Consider the following 24,187-nt stretch of genomic DNA (forward strand, 5'->3'; position numbering starts at 1 on the left):
CTTTCAGTTAGAAGATGAATAAGTTCTGAGGATCAGACTATATTTAATAATACAGTATTGTACACTTGAAATTTGCTAACAGAGTAGATCTTACACACTCTCACCACACACACACAAGGTAACTTTGTGAGGTGATGGAGGTGTTAATTAGCTTGACTGTAGTAAAGATTTCACAACGTATATGTAAATCAAATCACCCCATCGTACACTTTAAGTATATGCATTATATTTGTCAATTATACCTCAATAAAGCTAGAAGGGAAAAAAAAGAGAAAATAAATAAACAAATTCTGCTTTACTAAATTAGACTTTAAAAAAAAGATTATTTTTACACATATGTATAGAATTTCCTGTTTGAAAATGTATTTGTTTCTATGCTCCCTGGGTTGGCAAATAGCTACAAAGTAAAACCGTTTATGTAGCTTAGATATGAAATCCCAGGATACTGCAAAAGCATTTTATATCATGCAGTTACTAATTATCAAAATAAACCAAAAGGTTAGGTATCACATTACAAATAAAGGAAAGGCTCAGAGAGGCTAAGTAACCTGCCCAAGGAGACACAGCTAGAGAATGATGTGGATTTCTACCAATTTCCGCCTTTTCCACACTGCCTCCCAACGTGGAGAAGACAAGATTCCTGCTATCACAGAGATTCCAATCGAATGCCTCTAAGTATGATTCACTGTGTATCCTTCACGTCAACCAGCACCACGATTTGCACAATGCAAATACTCAATAAATGTCTGTTGGAAAAAATGAAGGAATGAACGCCAGATCCTACTGAAATCTGTCTAATGCAGATAGCTAACTACTAAAAGACCTCTAATCAGGCCAGACCTCCATGTTTTCCTGATCCAGTATCTTGTAAAAAGCTCAGAGCGTTAAAATCAAAATCAAAGAATCTTAGAATTACAGAAACGTCATAACGCTGAAGTTACCAGAGACTATACAGGCAAAAGTGAGTTTATTTCAGAAAAATTACCCTAGAGCCATAGTTCTCAAACTTTTTAATTTCAGAACCTTTTGACACTCTTAAAAGTATTGAAGCCCCCCCAAAATCCTCCTTCATGTGGGTTATTTATCATATAGAAATTAAAACTGAAAAAAATTGAATAGTTACGTATTAACTCATTTAAAAATAACACTGATACACCCATTACATGTTAACATAACATATTTTTACAGGAAATTGCTATATCTCTAAAAAAATAATAAGAGAAATGGAATTGTGCTTGCAAGTTAAAATGGTGTTAAAGGAAAACACAGCAATGAGTTGAGCTCCTGATTCAAACAATTGCATAAGCGGTTTTCCTCAAGACAACCACTGTACTGTGGGAAGCAATAGAAGTGCTTTATATACACTTTCCACTTGCTCACCCAGAATATTAAAAAGATGTACACTTACAGGTAGAGACTTAAGAACATTAACAGTTTTTATTGCTTCATCACGGAGTTTCTTAAGTGCATCAGGCATTCATTCCATGTATCTTTTCACATGAGTCCATTGGCCACGAAAGGAGAACAACTCTTGGTAGAGTCTGGTGCCAGCTTCGATTCATCCCAAGGCACCAACAGATTCAGCCATGATTGCAAATTTCGTAAATATTGTAAAAAAAAAAAAAAAGCAAAAACTTTGAGTTTTGTGACCTCACAGACCCCCCCCCCGAAAGGGCCACAGAAAAGCCATCACCCCAAACAGTCCCATTCAATGTGACCACAATCAGTAACAACTGTGAAAAGTCCCATTTATCTCTTACTTATCTGTGTCCATAAACATTTTGAATATGGTTGGGAAGAGCCTGGCACTAATAGAATCCCTGTGGACCAGCTCTCCCTTAAATCTCTCTGAGTCTACTTCCTTGGGCAAAACAAACCATCAATCTTTTAAAAATAATTACATACAAAAAATATATATATTGAGCCAGATAAATAGTTGCTTGTCCTCTCATTGTTGCTATGGCAATACTGTTGGGTTGCTTTTTCCATGGTTTCCTTATTTACCTCCTGGGAGATTTATCTAGATTCAATGCTCAGACCTCCTGTTTTCCTGGAAAACAGCAGTCAAGGATGGTTTCAAACTGTCTGTTTCCATGGCATAGGATCAGTGGCGAAGTCAATCCCAAAAGCTAGCTCAAACAGTGCATTAAACAATCTTTGAGTCTCAAAAGATTATTTGTGGAATCACACAGGCTTCCTCTAATCCCTGATCTCTCCAGCCCAGCTATGGATACAACAAGATTTAGGATTGAAGTGTACTGACCATGCACTAATCAATTTCAGCACAGCCTAAAAATTCCACGGCAAGGGTTGAAATAAGCAAAAATGACCTGTAATTGAGGAAAACAGACTGTGCTTTGATTAATAATTACATTAGAATTGACCCAGAAATGCTCAGTTGGTTGTCACTTGGCAATATGAGGTTTATGAATATAATGTATTTGACCAGACATTTCTCCTTTGATTCCGACAGATACAAGAGCAAAGACTTATGTCAACCAGCCCGCATTTTACACAAATGAGGCTTTAGCATAATCCATGCCAGAAAGCTCTGAGAATAAATGCTAGACAGTAGGTGGAAAGGATACACAAAATTCTAAAGGCTTTGAAGTTGGAAGCAGACGTCTGAGCAACTCTGTGCTTCTTCACAGGAAGGAGATGCTTTGAGACACAGAGAACCCTTAAGAGGAAGTGGGCCAGGATCCAGCGAAATACCTTCCTGCTGTAGAGGCCAGGTTGCTAGTAAGCTACACCTCTGTCACGGACTCGGGTTGGTGTGGCAGCTCTTTATCTTCAAAGTTGCATCCTTGAAAAATCAAATAAATAGCTTAAATTCTGTGGAGTGAGAGAATGTGGTCTCTAAAAGGTCTCCACCAGAGAAATGATGTCGAAGCCCAAAAGACAGACTGACAAAGGTCAGGGCCTTTGTATTTACTTTCTCCATCCTGTCATGTTCTTGTAGAGAAATTTTAGCAGCAGAAGTACATTCCATGTAAGGGCCATAAAACGTGAAACTATTTGCCTTTTGAAATAGTGCTGGTTTCCTAATCTCCACGAGGTTTTGAGACGGCCTAACTTCTTAGTGGGAGGGATGATCTAACGGGTCAATTTCTGCAGGAGAAGACTTTACCAACTTCCTAGGTGGAACTGGGTGTGGATCAACCAAGGGGCCATCTTTTCTGGGAAAGGATCACACTGAGAAATGAGAGAACAATAGTTCCCAGGCCTGGAGATGACATTGTGTCAGATTCAAGAGCCAAGACACAAAATCTGAAATGATGCCTGAGGCCCACAGATTGGTTGGGAATTATCTGGCTAGAACACAGAAATCCCTCAGTCCAAGTTTGTTGAATTTAATTGAACCTTGTAAGCAGTATCCTGTATGCTTATAATTCCTGGTTTTGTTTATAAAGTAAAATGAAAAGTACTAACATATGCTCATAGGAAAAATAGAATAAATGGTGGTGAAGCAAATTATTTAAATACAGCACCTATGAAGCCAAACAAAGACTTTCATATAATGTGAAAGAGTCCAAAAGCACTAATGTGATATTTGTCCCGTGAAGACTCCACTTCCAATCCTGGGAAAATTTCTTGGCTGCTGCTACCTTGCAGACCTATATCCTCCGGAATAGAAGCCCCTCTAATCTGCACCTCCCACCCCTATTTCCGGCATCTTAAAGCTACAGCCTGTTTGGACCCTGCCTCTCTCTAATTGTTAAAAGTAGGAGCAATTGTTAAAAGATGGCAATGACAAGTCACTGGAAAATGCATGTAGTCAACTGCGTTTACAGAATGTAATGAAAACACACACACACAGATATCCACTTATTATGTGTGTAAAATAATTTTTAAATTGGCTGAAAAGGTGTATACTAATCTCATGACGGTGATCACCTCAGAGAGAAAGTGCAGGAAGGAACATGAAGAGACGGTCGAAGGCAGTTTAACCGACTTTAACGTATTTCTATCTCTAAAGGAAATTCTTAAAGCAAATAGGCACAGGAAGTTGACAGGATAATTCTGGACGTTGGAAACACGATATTTGTTAGGTTCATTGCTGTTCTTTGGTATGCTTTTATATGTCTTGATGAGGAGACCTCAAGGAACAGAATCTGAGAATAAAATCCCAGCTGGCTTCCCAGATTGTGTCAGCTGAGGACCCTGCAGTTAACAAACACAGAAGAAGATATTGTCTGCAATTCCCCCATCTATGCAAAAAATACCCCTCACCCCAACCTGACCGGGATGGTAAGTCCATGGAAACTGCCTTCCACGCCCTCACGGTTTCCTACAGCACCAAAGGCTACCATGAGCAGCTCTACGCTGTAGAAAATTCAAAGACAGACCTACATGATCCCTACCACTAACGGCTTGCAGTATTCAGAGATTCAGGAAATCATAGCTATATATACATATATATACTTACAATAAATTCAGATTCTTATAAACAGGGTGGTTCTAGATAATAACGATGCTGATCTATTGACTACTTGCTCTCCGTCAGTGTCTTAGTCCGTGGAGCGGTTACAACAAATTTATAAACAACAAACATGTATTTCTCACAGTTCGGGAGGCTGAAAGTCTGAGATCAGGGTGCCAGCGTGTTCGGGTTCTGGTGAGGGCCCTCTTCGGGGCTGCACACTGCCGACCCCTCACTGGGTCTCCCGTGACAGAAGGAACTGGGGGGCCCAGTTGGGCTTCTTCCCTAAAATCACCAATTCCGTTCATGGGGCTCTGTCCTCAGGACCTCCTCAACTACCCAAGGCACCACCTCCTAACACTAACACCTTGGGGGTTCGGAATCACACAGAATTTGGAGAGGAACAAACATTCAGCCCTTGACAGCCAGATACCAGGACAAGTACTTCGTGTGCAATAATTCATGGTATTCTCAGAACAAATCTCCAAGGGAAGTAAAATCATTTTCGTTTTCATATAGTAAAGAAATTAAAGCTCTGAGAGATTATAAACTTGTCCAAGCTTACAGAGCTGTCTATTAGAGAAGCTGAGATTCGAACCCAAGTCTGTTTTACATAAATGTCATTTCTCTATGAATTTAGTGAACTGAAAACTTGTAGAATTTTTTTTCATCTTCATTGGAGTATAGTTGCTTTACAATGTTGTGTTAGTTTCTCCTGTACAACAAAGTGAATCAGCTATATGCATGCGTATATCCCCATATGCCCTCCCACTTGAGCCTCCCTCCCACCCTCCCTATCCCACCCCTCTAGGTGGTCACAAAGCACCGAGCTGATCTCCCTGTGCTATGCGGCTGCTTCCCACTAGCTATCTATTTTACATTTGGTAGTGTATATATGTCCATGCCACTCTCTCACTTCATCCCAGCTTCCACTTCACCCCTTGTGTCATGTCCCTTCTCTACCTCTGCGTCTTTATTCCTGTCCTGCCACAAGGTTCATCAGTACCGTTTTTTCAGATTCCATATATATGTGTTAGCATACGGAATTTGTTTTTCTCTTTCTGACTTACTTCACTCTGTAGGACAGACTCTAGGTCCATCCACCTCATTACAAATAACTCAATTTTGCTCCTTTTTATGGCTGACTAATATTCCATTGTATATATGTGCCACATCTTCTTTATCCATTCATCTGTTGATGGACATTTAGGTTGCTTCCATGTCCTGGCTATTGTAAATAGAGCTGCAATGAACATTGTGGTACATGACTCTTTTTGAACTATGGTTTTCTCAGGGTGTATGCCCAGTAGTGGGATTGCTGGGTCATATGGTACTTCTATTTTTAGTTTTTTAAGGAACCTCTATACTGTTCTCCATAGTGGCTGTATCAATTTATATTCCCACCAACAGTACAGCAGGGTTCCCTTTTCTCCACACCCTCTCCAGCATTTATCGTTTCTAGACTTTTTGATGATGGCCATTCTGACCAGTGTGAGGTGATATCTCATTGTGGTTTTGATTTGCATTTCTCTAATGATTAGTAATGTTGAGCAGCTTTTCATGTGTTTCTTGGCCATCTGTATGTCTTCTTTGGAGAAATGACTATTTAATTCTTCTGGCCATATTTTTGGGGAGGGGGTGGTTATTTTTTTTTAATTTAATTTCATTTAATTTTTTTATACAGCAGGTTCTTATTAGTTTTGCATTTTATACATATTAGTGTATATATGTCAATCCCAATCTCCCAATTCATCCCACCACCACCACCCTCCTTTCCCCCATGGTGTCCATATGTTTGTTCTCTACATCTGTGTCTCTAGTTCTGCCTTGCAAACCAGTTCATCTGTACCATTTTTCTAGATTCCACATATATGAGTTAATATATGATATTTGTTTTTCTCTTTCTGACTTACTTCACTCTGTGTGACAGTCTCTAGGTCCATCCACATCTCTACAAGTGACCCAATTTCGTTCCTTTTAATGGCTGAGTAATATTCTATTGTATACTATGTCCTCTTTATCCATTCGTCTGTCGATGGGCATTTATGTTGCTTCCATGACCTGGTTATTGTAATTAGAGCTGCAGTGAACACTGTGGTACATGACTCTTTTTGGATTATGGTTTTCTCTGGCTATTTGCCCAGTAGTGGGATTGCTGGGTCATATGGTAATTCTATTTTTAGTTTTTTAAGGAACCTCCATACTCTTTTCCATAGTGACTGTATCAACTTAAATTCCCACCAACAGTGCAAGAGAGATCCCTCTTCTCCACACTCTCCCCAGCATTTGTTGTTTGTAGGTTTTCTGATGATGCCCATTCTAACCAGTGTGAGGTGATACTTCATTGTAGTTTTTATTTGCATTTCTCTAATAATTAGTGATGTTGAGCAGCTTTTCATGTGTCTCTTGGCCATTTGTATGTCTTCTTTGGAGAAACGTCTATTTAGGTCTGCCCATTTTTTGATTCGGTTGTGTGTTTTTTTAATATTGAGCTAATGCGCTGTTTATATATTTTGGAGATTAATCACTTTTCCATTGATTCGTTTGCAAATATTTTCTCCCATTCTGAGGCTTGTCTTTTTGTCTTGTTTATAGATTCCTTTGCTGTGCAAAAGCTTTTAAGTTTCATTAGGTCCCATTTGTTTATTTTTATTTCCATTACTCTAGGAGGTGGGTCAAAAAAGATCTTGCTGTGATTTATGTCATAGAGTGTACTGCCCCTGTTTTCCTCTAAGAGTTTTATAGTGTTCAGTCTTATATTCAGGCCTTTAATCCATTTTGAGTTTATTTTTGTGTATGGTGTTAGGCAGTGTCCTAGTTTCATTCTTTTACATGTAGCTATCCAGTTTTCCCAGCAGCACTTATTGAAGAGGCTGTCTTTTCTCCATTGTATTTTCTTGCCTCCTTTATCAAAAGTAAGGTGATCATATGTGCGTGGGTTTATCTCTGGGCTTTCTATCCTGTACCATTGCTCTAAATCTCTGTCTTTGTGCCAGTACCATATTGTCTTGATTACTGTAGCTTTGCAGTATAGTCTGAAGTCCGGGAGTCTGATTCTCCCAGCTCCATTTTTTTCCCTCAAGATTACTTTGGCTATTCGGGGTCTTTTGTGTCTTCATACAGATTTTAAGATTTTTTGTTCTAGTTCTGTAAAAAATGCCATTGGTAATTTGCTAGGGATTGCATTGAATCTGTAGATTGCTTTGGGTAGTATAGCCATTTTCACAAGGTTGATTCTTCCAATACAAGAACATGGTATATCTCTCCATCTGTTTGTGTCATCTTTGATTTCTTTCATCAGTGTCTTATAGTTTTCTGAGTACAGGTCTTTTATCTCCTTAGGTAGGTTTATTCCTAGGTATTTTATTCTTTTTGTTGCAGTGGTAAATGGGAGTGTTTCCTTAATTTCTCTTTCTGATTTTTTGCTGTTAGTGTAAAGCAGTGTAAAAGATTTCTGTGCATTAATTTTGTATCCTGCTATTTTACCAAATTCATTGATAAGCTCTAGAAGTTTTCTTGGGGCACCTTTAGGATTTTCTGTGTATAGTGTCATGTCATCTGCAAACAGTGGCAGTTTTACTTCTTCCTTTGTGATTTGGATTCCTTTTATTTCTTTATCTTCTCTGATTGCTGTGTCTAGGACTTCCAAAACTGTGTTGAATAATAGTGGTGAGAGTGGGCACCCTTGACTTGTTCCTGATGTTAGAGGAAATGCTTTCAGTTTTTCACCATTGAGAATGATGTTGGCTGTGGGTTTGTCATATATGGCCTTTATTATGTCGAGGTAGTTTCCCTCTATGCCCACTTTCTGGAGAGTTTTTATCATGAATGGGTGTTGAATTTTCTCAAAAATTTTTTCTGTATCTATTGAGATGATTATATGGTTTTCATCCTTCAATTTGTTAATATGGTGTATCACAATGATTGATTGAGTATATTGAAGAATACTTGCGTCCCTGGGATAAATCCCACTTGATCATGGTGCATGATCCTTTTATTGTGCTTTTGGATTCTGTTTGCTAGTAGTATGTTGAGGATTTTGCATCTATGTTCATCAGTGATTTTGGCCGGTAATTTTCTTTTTTTGTGACATCTTTGTCTGGTTTTGGTATCAGGGTGATGGTGGCCTCATAGAATGAGTTTGGGAGTGTTCCTCCCTCTGCTATATTTTGGAAGAGTTTGACAAGGATAGGAGTTAGCTTTTCTTTAAATGTTTGATAGAATTCGCCTGTGAAGCCATCTGGCCCTGGGCTTTTGTTTGTTGGAAGACTTTTAATCACAGTTTCAATTTCATTGTTTTTGATTGGTCTGTTCATATTTTCTATTTCTTCCTGGTTCAGTCTTGGAAAGTTGTACTTTCCTAAGAGTTTGCCCATTTCTTCCAGGTCGTCCATTTTATTGGCATATAGTTGCTTGTAGTAGTCTCTCATGATCCTTTGTATTTCTGTAGTGTCAGTTGTTACTTCTCCTGTTTCGTTCCTAATTCTGTTGATTTGAGTCTTCTCCCTTTTTTTCCTGATGAGTCTGGTTAATGTTTTATCAATTTTGTTTATATTCTCAAAGAACAAGCGTTTAGTTTTATTAATCTTTGCTGTTGTTTCCTTCATTTTTTTTCATTTATTTCTGATCTGATCTTTATAATTTCTTTCCTTCTGCTAATTTTGGGGTTTTTTGTTCTTCTTCTCTAATTGCTTTAGATTAAGGTTAGGTTTTTTATTTGAGATTTTTCTTGTTTCTTGAGGTAGGATTGTATTGCTATAAACTTCCCTCTTAGAACTGATTTCACTGCATCCCATAGGTTTTGGGTCATCATGTTTTCATTGTCATTTGTCTCCAGGTATTTTTTGATTTCCTCTTTGATTTCTTCAGTGATCTCTTGGTTGTTTAGTATCGTATTGTTTAGCCTCCATGTGTCTGTATTTTTTATAGTTTTTTTCCTGAAATTGATATCTAGTCTCATAGCATTGTGGTCAGAATAGATGCTTAACACGATTTCAATTTTCTTAAATTTACCAAGGCTTGATTTGTGACCCAAGATGTGATCTCTCTTGGAGAATGTTCCATGAGCACTTGAGAAGAAAGTGTATTCTGTTGTTTTTGGATGGAATGTCCTATAAATATCAATATAAAGCTTGTGTTTCCTCATTTATTTTCTGTTTGGATGATCTGTCCATTGGTGTAAGAAGGGTGTTAAAGTCCCCTATTATCGTGTTACTGTTGATTTCCCCTTTTGTGGCTGTTAGCATTTGCCTTATGTATTGAGGTGTTCCTATGTTAGGTTCATAGATATTTACAATTGTTATATCTTCTTCTTGGATTGATCCCTTGATCATTATATAGTGTCCTTGCTTGTCTCTTGTAATAGTATTTATTTTAAAGCCTATTCTATCAAACATTTAGAGAAGAGCTAACACCCATCCTTCTCAAACTCTTCCAAAAAATTGCAGAGGAAGGAACACACCCAAACTCACTCTATGAGGCCACCATCACCCTGATACCAAAACCAGACAAAGATACTACAAAAAAAGAAAATTACAGACCAATATCACTGATGAATATAGATGCAAAATCCTCAACAAAATACTAGCAAACAGAATCCAACAACACATTAAAAGGATCATACACCATGATCAAGTGGGATTTATCCCAGGGATGCAAGGATTCTTCAATATATGCAAATCAATCAATGTGATACACCATATTAACAAATTGAAGAATAAAAACCATATGATCATCTCAATAGAGGCAGAAAAAGCTTTTGACAAAATTCAACACCCATTTATGATAAAAACTCTCCAGAAAGTGGGCATAGAGGGAACCTACCTCAACATAATAAAGGCCATATACGACAAACCCACAGCAAACATCATTCTCAATGGTGAAAAACTGAAAGCATTTCCTCTAAGATCAGGAATAAGACAAGGATGTCCACTCTCACCACCATTATTCAACATAGTTTTGGAAGTCCTAGCCACGGCAATCAGAGAAGAAAAGCAAATAAAAGGAATACAAATTGGAGAAGAAGAAGTAAAACTGTCACTGTTTGCAGATGACATGATACTATACATAGAGAATCCTAAAACTGTCACCAGAAAACTACTAGAGCTAATCAATGAATTTGGTAAAGTTGCAGGATACAAAATTAATGCACAGAAATCTCTTGCATTTCTATACACTAATGATGAAAAATCTGAAAGAGAAATTATGGAAACACTCCCATTTACCACTGTAACAAAAAGAATAAAATACCTAGGAATAAACCTACCTAGGGAGACAAAAGACCTGTATGCAGAAAACTATAAGACACTGATGAAAGAAAGTAAAGATGATACCAACAGATGGAGAGATATACCATGTTCTTGGATTGGAAGAATCAATACTGTGAAAATGACTGTACTACCCAAAGCAATCTACGGATTCAGTGCAATCCCTATCAAATTACCAATGGCATTTTTTATGGAACTAGAACAAATCATCTTAAAATTTGTATGGAGACACAAAAGACCCCGAATAGCCAAAGCAGTCTTGAGGGAAAAAAAACGGAGCTGGAAGAATCAGACTCCCTGACTTCAGACTATACTACAAAGCTACAGTAATCAAGAAAATATGGTACTGGCACAAAAACAGAAACATAGATCAATGGAACAAGATAGAAAGCCCAGAGATAAACCCACACACTATGGTCAATTAATCTATGACAAAAGAGGCAAAGATATACAATGGAGAAAAGACAGTCTCTTCAGTAAGTGGTGCTGGGAAAACTGGACAGCTACATGTAAAAGAATGAAATTAGAATACTCCCTAACACCATACACAAAAATAAACTCAAAATGGATTTGAGACCTAAATGTGAGACCGGACACTATAAAACTCTTAGAGGAAAACATAGGAAGAACACTCTTTGACATAAATCACAGCAAGATCTTTTTTGATCCACCTCCTAGAGTAATGGAAATAAAAACAAAAATAAACAAATGGGACCTAATGAAACTTAAAAGCTTTTGCACAGCAAAGGAAACCATAAATGAGACAAAAGCGCAACCCTCAGAATGGGAGAAAATATTTGCAAATGAATCAACAGACAAAGGACTAATCTCTAAAATATATAAACAGCTCATTCAGCTCAATATTAAAGGAACAAACAACCCAATCCAAAAATGGGCAGAAGACCTAAATAGACATTTCTACAAAGAAGACATACAGATGGCCAAGAGACACATGAAAAGCTGCTCAACATCACTAATTATTAGAGAAATGCAAATCAAGACTACAATGAGGTATCACCTCACGCCAGTAAGAATGGGCATCATCAGAAAATCTACAAACAACAAATGCTGGAGAGGGTGTGGGGAAAAGGGAACACTCTTGCACTGTTGGTGGGAATGTAAATTGATACAGCCACTATGGAGAATAATATGGAGGTTCCTTAAAAAACTAAAAATAGAATTACCATATGATCCAGCAATCCCACTACTGGGCATATACCCAGAGAAAACCATAATTCAAAAAGACACATGCACCCCAATGTTCATTGCAGCACTATTTACAATAGCCAGGTCATGGAAGCAACCTAAATGCCCATCGACAGACGAATGGATAAAGAAGACATGGTACATATATACGATGGAATATTACTCAGCCATAAAAAGGAACGAAATTGAGTCATTTGTTGAGACGTGGATGGATCTAGAGGCTGTCATACAGAGTGAAGTAAGTCAGAAAGAGAAAAACAAATATCGTATATTAACGCATGTATGTGGAACCCAGAAAAATGCTACAGATGAACCAGTTTGCAGGGCAGAAGTTGAGACACAGATGTAGAGAACAAACGTATGGACACCAAGGGGGGAAAACCGCGGTGGGGTGGGGATGGTGGTATGCTGAAATGGGCAATTGGGATTGACATGTATACACTGATGTGTTTAAAATTGATGACTGATTAAAAAAAAACAAAAAACAAAAACCTGCACATGTATGTTTACAACAGCTTTATTCATAATTACAGAAATGTGGAAGCAAGCAAGATGTAAAAAAAAAAAAAAAAAAAAAAATAGCCTAACTCCTTCTTTAATAAAAATCCTTTCTTGGCAGGGTTTAACCATTTCATTTACATCTTTCTCCTGCAAAAATCTCTATATTTTTTGATATCATCAGAAGCAAATCTGTATGATTCTGTTACCTCACTTCTCTATTTCTACACATATAAACATAAAAAGCAATAAAGACACTGTCGGGGCCAATACATACCAAGTTTTCTAGCCAATTTGCTCACCTATTTCAAGCAATACTCAGAATAATGAAACTATAGTGTCACACAATAATTTGGAAAGTCTTCTGAGCCCTCTTCAATAATCACTGTATTGTAGCATCATTAATACCAAAAATAATTTCTCCCCATGACAGTGTGAACACACATATATATAGTAGAAACCATGTTGAAGTCAGACTTTTCAATATCAAAAGGGCAAACTTAGTTTTACACCTTGAAAATTTTATGGTTAACCAGAACATATTTCAGTGCTTAGCACATGCGTGTCTGCCAAGTTAGAAGTCCGTCATTTTTAAAGCCTAGACTGACATCTTCTCCATGTCCTTAACATTGTAAGTGACTCTATGGTCAAGTGAACCACTGTGATTTTTCAACAAACAATAAAAAGCAGGAATGTAGTGTTCTCTAAATCCTCTCATCCTTGGCAATTTTTCCTCCCTAGATCCCAGCCAATTCAGCATGCCAACCAAGATTGCCAAAGCTAATCCCAGACTTTCTTTGCTACTTGAATCTAAGACAGTACCTGACTGCATCATCCCTCATTATTTCCCAGCAAATGAATGAGAAACTATATTATTTGCTTGTTTGGACTTACCAATAAATACAGGGCTAGGGGCCATTTAGATTGTCAGTGTGCTGATTATGCAAAACAACAAAACTGACTCAAATTATGTAATTGAACTGCCAGTGTCTGAGACCCTGGATTGCTGTACCTTCTGCTGTCACAGCACTTACCTGCCTGTGCATGTTTTCCTTCACTGACCTCTAAAAGTTGGAAGCGAGGCCCTTGATCACAGAGTCATAGGGATAAAGGGAGGGAATGCTTGGAAGACAGTCATCATGTACCACGGAGAACACCGTTGGAATCTTTCTTTCCCAGGCATATAGAACATTCCTACAGAAACAATTTCTTTTTAATGAAAAGTGATGTTTCCTCTTGTTTAGAAGATAGTTGGCCAGAATTTTTACTTTACTATCATCACACCATTAAGAGGAAAAAATGACCCACAGAATCGAGAGCGGGGTGGGCAGAATAGGTCAGAGATTAACACCTCTTAATCTAATTTGTTATATTGAGGAACTAAATCATTAGGCAGGTAAAAGTTAGGAGAGACAACGCTAGGTGGCGAGGCTTACCAATTTATACTGTTGCCGCTTATTGAATTCATGACCATAAGTGTTTTACTCACAGACATCTGGGAGAAACCACCTTAATGGGACAGGAAGTTTCCAAAGGACCACTTCTCCCAGTCAGTGAACTTCTCCTCCTATCCGGCCCTTTGTTAGAATCCTTCCCTCTGGAACTCAATTCCTGACTCTTGTGCTCACCTGGTTCCTGCAAGTTCTTCAATTTCTATATTAAGTGTCACATTCTCGGTCCACACTCTTCCCCCTCAAGTTCCACAAGAACTGATAGCATCTTACTTGTTTCTATAGGATGTTAAACTCAATTATTAGACCTGATAAATTCTGCTGTGATTATCTCTCTCCTCTATTGGATGGTGTGACTCTTGCTGGCAGGAAGACGGTCTCAGCCATCTTTTTTATCACCAGCACTATACCTGCCAAGTGTCTAGAACAGAAAAGAGCTCATGTGGGATTAACATATACACACTACTATATATAAAATAGATAATCAACAAGGACCTACTGTATAGCACAGGGAACTCTGCTCAGTATTCTCTAATAACCTGTAATGGAAAGAATCTGAAAAAGAATGGATATATATATATATATATATATATATATATATATATCTGAATCCCTTAGCTCTGTACACCTGAAACTAACACAACACTGTAAATAAACTGTACTCCAATATAAAATAAAAATTAAATTAGGGACTTCCTAGTGGTGCAGTGGTTAAGAATCCGCCTGCCAATGCAGGGGACACGGGTTCGAGCCCTGGTCCGGGAAGATCCCACATGCCGCGGAGCAACTAAGCCCGTGCACCACAGCTACTGAGCCTGCGCTCTAGAGCCTGCGCACCACAACTACTGAGCCCGTGTGCCGCAACTACTGAAGCCCGCGTGCCTAGAGCCCATGCTCCGCAACAAGAGAAACCACTGCAATGAGGGGCCTGCTCACTGCAAGGAAGAGTAGCCCCTGCTCGCCACAACTAGAGAAAGCCCACGTGCAGCAACGAAGACCCAATGCAGCCAAAAATAAATAAATAAAATAAATTAATTTAAAAAATTAAATTAAAAAAGATAAAAATTTAAAAATTAAAAAAAAAAAGAGCATCTGTCAAATCCAAGTGGAAAGAAACATGTGTAACTTATTTTGTTGATGGTGGAAGCAGACAACTCCCCAGTCACCTCTCTGTTGGTCCCTCTCTATGGAAATACCCTTTAATTTCCCATCAAATAAACAAAAAATATAAATACAGGGAGGATTTTATTAAATAGTAAAAATATTAAATATTTTCCATTCATTTGATTTTTCATTTTCTAAACATCTCATTATCTGCCTTTAACAAAACTTTACTTCTTTACTGCAAGTACGTTTTTCTTTCTTTCACTTTTAACACTTTTTTTCCCACATCTGTATTGGAGTGTAATTGCTTTACAATTTTGTGTTAGTTTCTGCCGTATAACAAAGTGAATCAGCTATACATATACATCTATCCCCGTATCCCCTCCCTCTTGCTTCTCCCTCCCACCCTCCCTATCCCACCCCTCTAGGTGGTCACAAAGCACCGAGCTGATCTCCCTGTGCTATGCGGCCGCTTCCCACTAGCCATCCACTTTGCATTTGGCTAATTTGACACTTTGGATTTAATATTTTGATACAACTAGGTAAGTTTTCTTTGATCAAAAAAAAAAACAATGCCCTGAGTAACTGTGACATTTTCAGACACACTGCTGGTAACTGAAAGGTTACAAAGTTGAATAAGGCAGGGACTTGCCCTTGAGAAATTCACAGCTTATTAAAGAAGACAGACTAGTCAAAAATAATTAAACCTTAATAGGCTAAAATCTAATTGTAAGTATGAAAATACTACACGAGAGTAGAAAAAATGAAATGGTTTGGGAATAACTTACAATTTAGTAAGTAAAAATAATGATAAAATATTTTACTTAATTCTTATATCGATATTTACCTCTACTATTATTTCTGGATGATCAATTTCTTAATTAATATGAAATGCTCACTGAACACCTCCTGTGTAACAGGCGTTATCCTAAATCCTTTATGTGTATAAAAGTACTGAATCCTCTCAATAGCCCTCTATAAAAACAATATTATTATTCCTATTTTCAGATGAGGAAACCAAGGCAAAGAGAGGTTAAGTAGCTTCTCAATGTTCAAAAATTAGTTATTGGCAGTTGGAATTCAAACTTAGCAGGCTGGTTCCAGAATCTCAGTTTCTAACTGTTATATAGACTATATCTGAGGTCAAAAAGCAAGTTTTATACATCCTAAATCTTCTTCTGTTATTTTATTTAATCTTTTGAAAGGAATTTGACCAAATCTTGGAAACTCAAATGCTCTCTAGAATACTACCCTTTGTCATCCTAATGGGGGGAGAATTTTTATCCACTCAGTTCAGATACCCACGCTTCAAGAATAAAAGGTTACTTGTGTCTCTATCATATTTAACAGACCCAGTAAAATGCCATAGCCTTTGGGAATGTAGATTTGTTAACTGGGTGAAACAGAAAGAATGTTGTGTACAGAAAATTAACAACTGCGTTCTGTATTCCCTTGCCCTTGCTGTAGCACCAGAGCAAGTGATTTCAGTTTGCTTCAGGCATAACTTTTCTAAGACTGCTCACAAAATCCACCCAATATAATCCAACATATTCCCAAACACCATTTAAATAAGGCATATATTTGACTTTAAAATAAAAATTTCAGTGTAATTGATGAGAAGCATTATTATATAAAAAATAACTATTTAATATTGTACTCATGAAAAATGGCCTAAGCTTGTTCATTTATTTATTTATTTGCTCAGTAAACATTTTCAATAAACATCTCTCTATAAACATTGTATGATGCTAAATATAAGAAGCAAAATATAAATAAATAAAATAAGATCTTACAAAAAATGTAAAATTTCTCTGGAGTAAAATCTATCAGAAAAGTCAAAAGAGGACTTCCCTGGTGGTGCAGTAGTTAAGAATCCACCTGCCAATGCAGGGGACATGGGTTCGAGCCCTGGTCTGGGAAGATCCCACATGCCGCGGAGCAACTAAGCCCATGTGCCACAACTACTGAGCCTGCACTCCAGAGCCCACGAGCCACAACTACTGAGCCCGCATGCCACAACTACTGAAGCCCGTGCGCCTAGAGCCCGTGCTCCGCAACAAGAGAAGCCACTGCAATGAGAATACCACGCACTGCAACGTAGAGTAGCCCCTGCTCGCCGCAACTAGAGAGAAAGCCCGTGCACAGCAATGAAGACCCAACGCGGCCAAAAATAAATAAATTTTTTAAAAAGTCAAAAGAAAAACAACACAGAAAAATTGTTTGAGACATTTAGGGTTGGATAATGGCTAACTTTCATCACATAAAAATGTTTTTATAAATCAATAAGAAAAAAGTCATGGAATGCAATAAAATCATCAATGATTTGAACAAGCAATTCACAGGAAAAAAACACAAATAATCAACGTATGAAAATATGTTATCCTCAACCTCACTTGTAATGAAGGACCTGGAAATATATACAAGATCCCATTATCCTCCATATAATCAGCAAAAACATTTATTAGTTTTCAACTTCCCAAAGTTGGTAAGAGAGTGGGAAGCAGACACTCTCGCACATTACTGGTAGAATTGTGAAACACTGCAACAACTAGAGAAAATTAGCCTTTGTCTGTGACTTTGGGACAAATAAATGCTGGATGAGTCAAAAATGTAAATCCATTCTCACAGATGCCAACCTTGTATATATAGTTTGATCTACTTTTGTAAATAGTGACCAAATGAACTCTTAACAGTCAGACTAACTTCTGACTTTTAGATTCAGTGCTTTAACCAGAGCCAAAACTGAGAACTCCAATCTTGGTGTCTTACCTTGGATGGTTCCAGGTTAAAGTCTTGCAAAGGTCTCATCCTCATGAATTATGAGGGATGAAAAAGACTCCTCCCTCTATTGCACCCTTAAGAGATTATAATATACCATAATATACTGTAAACATAACTTTTATATGCACTGGGAGACCTAAAAATTTGTGTGATTCACTTTATTGTGATATTGGCTTTGTTGTAGTGGTCTGACACCAAACCCAAAGCCTCTCTGAGGTATGCCTGTATTTAGGATGCACTAAGTATCATAGGAACATTGTCAATCCCATGTTCTTTCTCATGGTTTCCCCAACCTCTTTATCATTCCCAGCCTACGATCCCACTCGAACTTTCTCCTTCACTATTTTATGGCAAAAGGTTCTTCTTCTTTTGACTGCATACCAGTAAGAACTTACATTATTTTCAGCCAGCCATCCTTACGTGGATCTATCTTTTTGTTTTATACAGTATAGTTTCCTAACTAAGTAATGTTTTTAAAACCAAACTTGGTGTGCAGCAGTGGGAATAACCATCTCATACTACTTCGCTGCCCCTGCGGTGGTTTTCTATGGTTTAATGCACAGCAGATGTCGCACAAATATATCTTCATTGGTTGAATGATAGTCGGAGCTTCCCTTAACAGAAAGGAGAATGATAAAGACAGATGGTAGGTTGAGATTTAGTTGAAGGTTCCAAAATTAAAACAAATGTCACCAGAGACAACTTCTAACAGGGGTTGCCATCTAATCATTATAGGTTAGCTCTTCTGTTCATCAGCTGCAAACCTCAAGGTCTTTCCCTTCTCGTAGACTTCACCACCAGGTTCATGAATCTCCTCTCCATCCCCCACCCCCTACCGTAGTCATCATCTTCAGGACCTTCAACATCTATGCTGGCCACTCCCCATAGTGAATACCCTTACCTACTTCGCCCTAGCAATCTTCTTCCATTCTCCACTGTATCGCTACTACATGTTATCACACCAACATCTTCCATTAAACTAAGAATAACCTGGTAGTTGTTATGTAATAATAGTTAAAAATATGAAAAATACAGTTAGCCAAACTTGCTAAAATTTCTATTTGGGAACTTACTAGCTAAGTAACACCAAACAAGAGAGGTAACTCTTGAGAAACAGTTCTCCGTGGCATTTCTGCACATCTTATATCAAGTTTTCTTCTGCACTATCTCTTCAAGGATGTCAGGATAGCAAACAGTCTTGGAAGATACAAAGAGTGTCTCCCTCTGGGGTGGAAGACAGATTTGTTTCCTGACCAAGATAATAAAGATAACGTCTCCTTCTGGGGCAAATGTTGGGCAGTTGTGTCAGCAGCCTCTTATAAGACTGGAGGTTTCCTCAGAAGGTACAAGACCCCACTGGGTGTAGCGTTCAGTGGGGCGACTCCACATCGCCCCAGTGGGACTTGAGGGCAGAGGAACGTGAGTGATGAAGTCATTTGTCGCTGACCCGGGAGGCTCTTGTCTTCTGCTAGCATCTATGGCTGGCTAACTTGTTAACTCGCAAGCAGGGTAAGACCTCAGATTCTTCACAGTTCTTGACAGGAACTTCTTTATGCCTTAGTTTCCCTACCTGTACAACGGAGAGAGGGCACTTACCTCAGAGAGATAGTGTGCTAATTCAATGGACTAATGAGGCTATACATATACGGAGCCCAGCCTGAGTCTCACAGCTGCACTTTCCATCAGTATTTGGCGACTCTTTGCCAAACCAAGTGGCCTGCTCTCGGCTCAGTTCTCACCGGTGGCTCTGAGGCACAGACACCAGAGATGTCTCTCCTTCTCGAAGTTCCTAAGCCCTACCCTGTGACCCTGCACTAAACTGGTTTTCTTCCTACGTTTTTGTAGGAAGGCAGTCCTAAATTGCCACAAATATACTAATTAACAATTCAAAAACAGAAAACCAGTTTTTCTAAGGTGGAAGAAGGGGAAGGCAGTAATTGGAATGAGGGGGTAGGGAGAGTCATGAGGTCTTCATCACAAGGAGGTAAGAGTTATTCAAAAACCTATAAAACATCAAGTCACTCAGTTATGTAGATGGCCAATATTTATTATTCTCCAATGTCTAATCTTAATGACATATTTGCAAAGAATTACTGGGAAAAAAAACAGGGGAAATTGTGGCTGTAAGGTATGTGGCCAAGTGACCATTGAAACAGTGTGGAATCATAGAAAAAAGACACTTTTACTGTCAACAGATCCCAGGATTCCAAGCCCCAGATTTTAGTAGTCGTGAGAACTTGGGTGAGTTACTTAACCTCAAAAAACTTTGGTTTACTTACCTCCCAAGTGGGGTAGGACTCTCTACCTTGAAGAGCTGCTGACGGGTTATCTCAGTAAATTGTATCTATGATGGGTATGACTATTCCATGAGTAAAATACTGAAGAATTACTTATTCAGAAATTAATATGAGGGCCAAGGGACATTTCTGAATATTTCCCAAAAGGATACAACATCTCGTGATGTGGTACCAGGCTTGCCAAATACAACCTTATAGAACACCGGGCTTGCCAAATACAGCTTTATAGAACTTACACTCTGGCTTCATAAAAACCCAAGGTACAGAAAACTCCTTAGTGGTAGACGTTTATAACTCTGTGTCAGTCTCAGATAACCACTTACTTGATTGAACTTACCTGTAACAAAAAATCAAAGAGAGCCATCTTGGACCACTCGTGGTGATGTATTTCAGTACAGCCCCATTCAGGTTTGGGTACGCGGCCATTCTGCCAGCACTTCTGTTTCAGCAACTGCTGATAAGTTCCCCAGGTGAGCTTTACAGAAGAGTGGGTCTCATTACTCGTTGGAGATAAAGATGAGTCCCAGAGAATGAAAGGACATGGGCGGCCATCTATAGAATCCAAAAACACAAAAAAACACACTTTTAGAATGTTACTGACTCAGTGTGTACTCTTGGATGTCATTCAGTCTTTCACAGCTTCACACTCTCATCTGTCACACGTGAGAGTTTGATTAGATGGCATTTATGATCACTTTCCCTTCTGAATATTTACTATTTTTATACCTCAGTGATGCTTTCTGATAGGAGTCTTATAAGATGGAAAGTTATTGTTAGACAAGGAAAGAAAAGTTTTTTTAAACAAGATACTTTATAGATGTGGCAGGAACAGGCCACTAACCACCCATAACAACGTCCTCCGGTTAATGTGGTTTAATTCCACATCTAAAAGCAGCCACCATGAAAAAGGAAAGAATCCAGACATTTATAATTATCTATTCAGTGTCTGAGTGGAGTGGCTCTCTATTTGTAATAACAACTGTCTGATTTTCTGAGGCCATATTATGATGTCAGGAAGAAAAAGAATTTTTAGAAGTTGCAAATTTAAAAGTGAAATTGTATGTTTCACACCAGTCACTATAATCTCCAGAGAAAGAAAAAGGAAGCAAGAGGGTTTTTTTGTTTTGTTTTGTTTTTTTCTGATAGAAACAACAGCACTCCTGGTAATGGGTCATTTATTCACATAAAACCTCACAAAGTGTATTTAAGCAAATGTCATTTCTTCAACTTCCTGTGCATAGAATATTTTTCAAAAAAATCTGTCACTCGTATGTTTTTGTCTCATTCTTGACAGTTTAGAAATTTCACTGGTGAACTGTACATTAAATGACACTGTAAGCTTAAAGCCAAAGCATCCCTCTCAAGCTCCCATGTCTGTCAAATAAAGTCACTGAAAGATGATGAAGAGCAGCTTTGCTTGTAACTTATTATCAGAATGATCTCTTGGAAGAAAAAAAAAAAAAACAACGACTAAGTCACAAAGGTCTGAAAAATCCCATTTAACTCATTCTTAACAGGCCTGGGCATTCGAATCCTCTGAAACTATGGTTGGAATGTCAAGACACATCACAGGGATTTTTAAAGCTCTTTCAAATGACCTGAGAGGTTCTCAATCTATAACTGTTTGTTTTTTGTTAAAGACTTTTATTTTCCCACCTTGCTTATTTGCCTTCCTGTAGAGCTCTTATCTCTGGTCTTTAATGCAAGGACAGTCACTCTTCTAACCACTCCTGAATGTGGTGTTACAATGACCTTAATAATATTAATAACATTCACTTAATCATTCTAATCACCTACATTCCAGTTTTGTTCAAAAGAAAAATCTTTCTCCTTTTAGCCTTGCAATTTAGGCCAGGGCCTGTAGCAAGTCCTTTAGATTGTGGAAAATAGGCCACAGTCACTGATGCACAATTAAAAGAAAAATAGAGAAACATGAACCATATATAAAGAACTTAATTGTTATCTCTCTCCTTTTTATTTCCTTTTACTGTACTAAATGATTTGGGGCTGCTGGGACCCAATTATCTTCTTAGGTATTAGATAAATATAATGTTAAATGTATATGCTCCAAATACTATGCCAATTTAAAAAATAATAATAATAAATTCTAGGTAAAAGCAGACCATCATGTAGTGGGAGACACACATAAACCAGTGTAACCAAATACATGTAAGAGACACAACACAGCTTTCAAAGATATGGGCACTTCAGACTCCTAAATATCAACACCAAGAGGCTCTATCACTCAGTGTCTTTGGAACAAACTGATACACAGCTAGCACTCTGCATTCTCAAGGCTGGGAAGTATTCAAAGGGAGCTGAAAAACACTGAAATTCAGCAACACAAATCAATACACAAGACAGACAAAGTGCCAGTTTCCTCAGTAGACAAGGCCCTCAGAGAAATGAGGAAATTATGCACATAAACAATTGAAACAGTCAACTTCTGTGCTGTTTTTCCTTCCCTTTAGAAACATTTGTTTCATATTTTAAAAGTAATTAAGAGTAAATCTACTCATTTTAGGAAATGTGGAAAAACATTAAAATGTATAGCTAAAAGATGACATGATACTATATATAGGAAACACTAAAGTCTCCACCAAAAAAACTATTGGAACTAATAAATGAATTCAGTAAATTTGCAGGATACAAGATTAATATACAGATATCTGTTGCTTTTCTATACACTGAAAATGAACTCTCAGAAAGAGAAATTAAGGAAACAATCACATTTACAATCATATAAAAAAGAATAAAATATCTAGGAATAAACTTAACAGAGGAGGTAAAAGACCTATTTGCTGAAAACTATAAAACATTGACAAAGGAATTTGGAAATTATACAAAGAAATGGAAAGATATCCCATGCTCTTGGATTGGAAGAATTAATATTGTTAAAATGGCCATACTACCCAAAGTCATCTACAGATTTAATGCAATCTCTATCAAAATACCCATGACACTTTTCACAGAACTAGAACAAATAATCCTAAAATTTATATGAAACCACAAAAGACCCCAAATTGCCAAAGCAATCCTGAGAAAAAAAGAAGGGAGCTGAAGGAATCACGCCCCCTGACTTCAGACAATACTGCAAAGCTACAGTGATCAAAACAGCATGGTACTGGCACAAAAACAGACATATATCAATGGAACAGAATAGAGAGCCCAGAAATAAACCCACACACCTTTGGTCAATTAATCTACAGCAAAGGAGGCAAGAAAATACAGTGGGGAAAAGACAGTCTCTTCAATAACTGGTGCTGGGAAAAGTAGACAGCTACATGTAAAAGAATGAGATTAGACATTTCCTTACATCATGTACAAAAATAAACTCAAAATGCATTAAAGACCTAAATGTAAGACCTGAAACCATAAAACTCCTAGAAGAGAACACAGGCAGAACACTCTTTGACATAAATTGTAGCAATATTTTTAAAATCTGTCTTCTAAGGAAAAAGAAATAAAAGCAAAAATAAACAAATGGGACCTAATTAAACTTAAAAGCTTTTACACAGTAAAGGAAACCATAAACTAAATGGAAAGACAACCTACTACATGGGAGAAAATATTTGCCAATTATATGTTTGACAAGGGGTAAATATCCAACATATATAAGTAGCTCACACAACTCAATATCAAAAAAAAAACAGATCCCTTAAAAAATGGGCAGAAGACCTGAATAGACATTTTTCCAAAGAAGACTTACACACAGCCAACAGGTCATGAAATGATGCTCAACCTTGCTAATTTTCAGAGAAATGCAAATCAAACCACAGTGAGATATCAACTCACACCTGTCAGAATGGCCAACATCAAAAAGACTACAAATAACAAATGTTGGTGAGGATGTAGAGAAAAGGGAACCCTCCTCCACTGTTGGTGGGACTGTAATCGGTGCAGCCACTATAAAGAACAGTACGGAGTTTCCTTAAAAAGCTAAAAACAGAGCTACTATATGATCCAGCAACTCCACTGCTGGGTATATTCCAAAGAAAACAAAAACACTAATTCTGAAAGATACATGCACCCCAATGTTCATTGCAGCACTATTTACAATAGCCAAGATACGGAAGCAACCTATGTGTTCATCAACAGATGAATGGATAAAGAAGATGTGGTATATGTACACAATGGAATATTACTCAGCCATAAAAAAGA

General features: G+C 37.7%; 1 protein-coding gene across 3 annotated transcripts in view; it reads right to left on the reverse strand.

Moving 5' to 3' along the window:
- Positions 1-24,187, reverse strand: part of GASK1B (golgi associated kinase 1B) — a 58,049-nt gene that overhangs the window by 14,932 nt on the left and 18,930 nt on the right. For all 3 annotated transcript variants that reach the window (XM_059922336.1, XM_059922337.1, XM_059922339.1), the window contains one exon: positions 20,364-20,578. In XM_059922336.1, the coding sequence (XP_059778319.1) occupies positions 20,364-20,578 (215 nt within the window). The remainder of the gene's footprint in view (positions 1-20,363; positions 20,579-24,187) is intronic.

This window comes from Balaenoptera ricei, chromosome 5, assembly GCF_028023285.1.
Source record: "Balaenoptera ricei isolate mBalRic1 chromosome 5, mBalRic1.hap2, whole genome shotgun sequence".
Classification (NCBI taxonomy): Eukaryota; Metazoa; Chordata; class Mammalia; order Artiodactyla; family Balaenopteridae; genus Balaenoptera; species Balaenoptera ricei.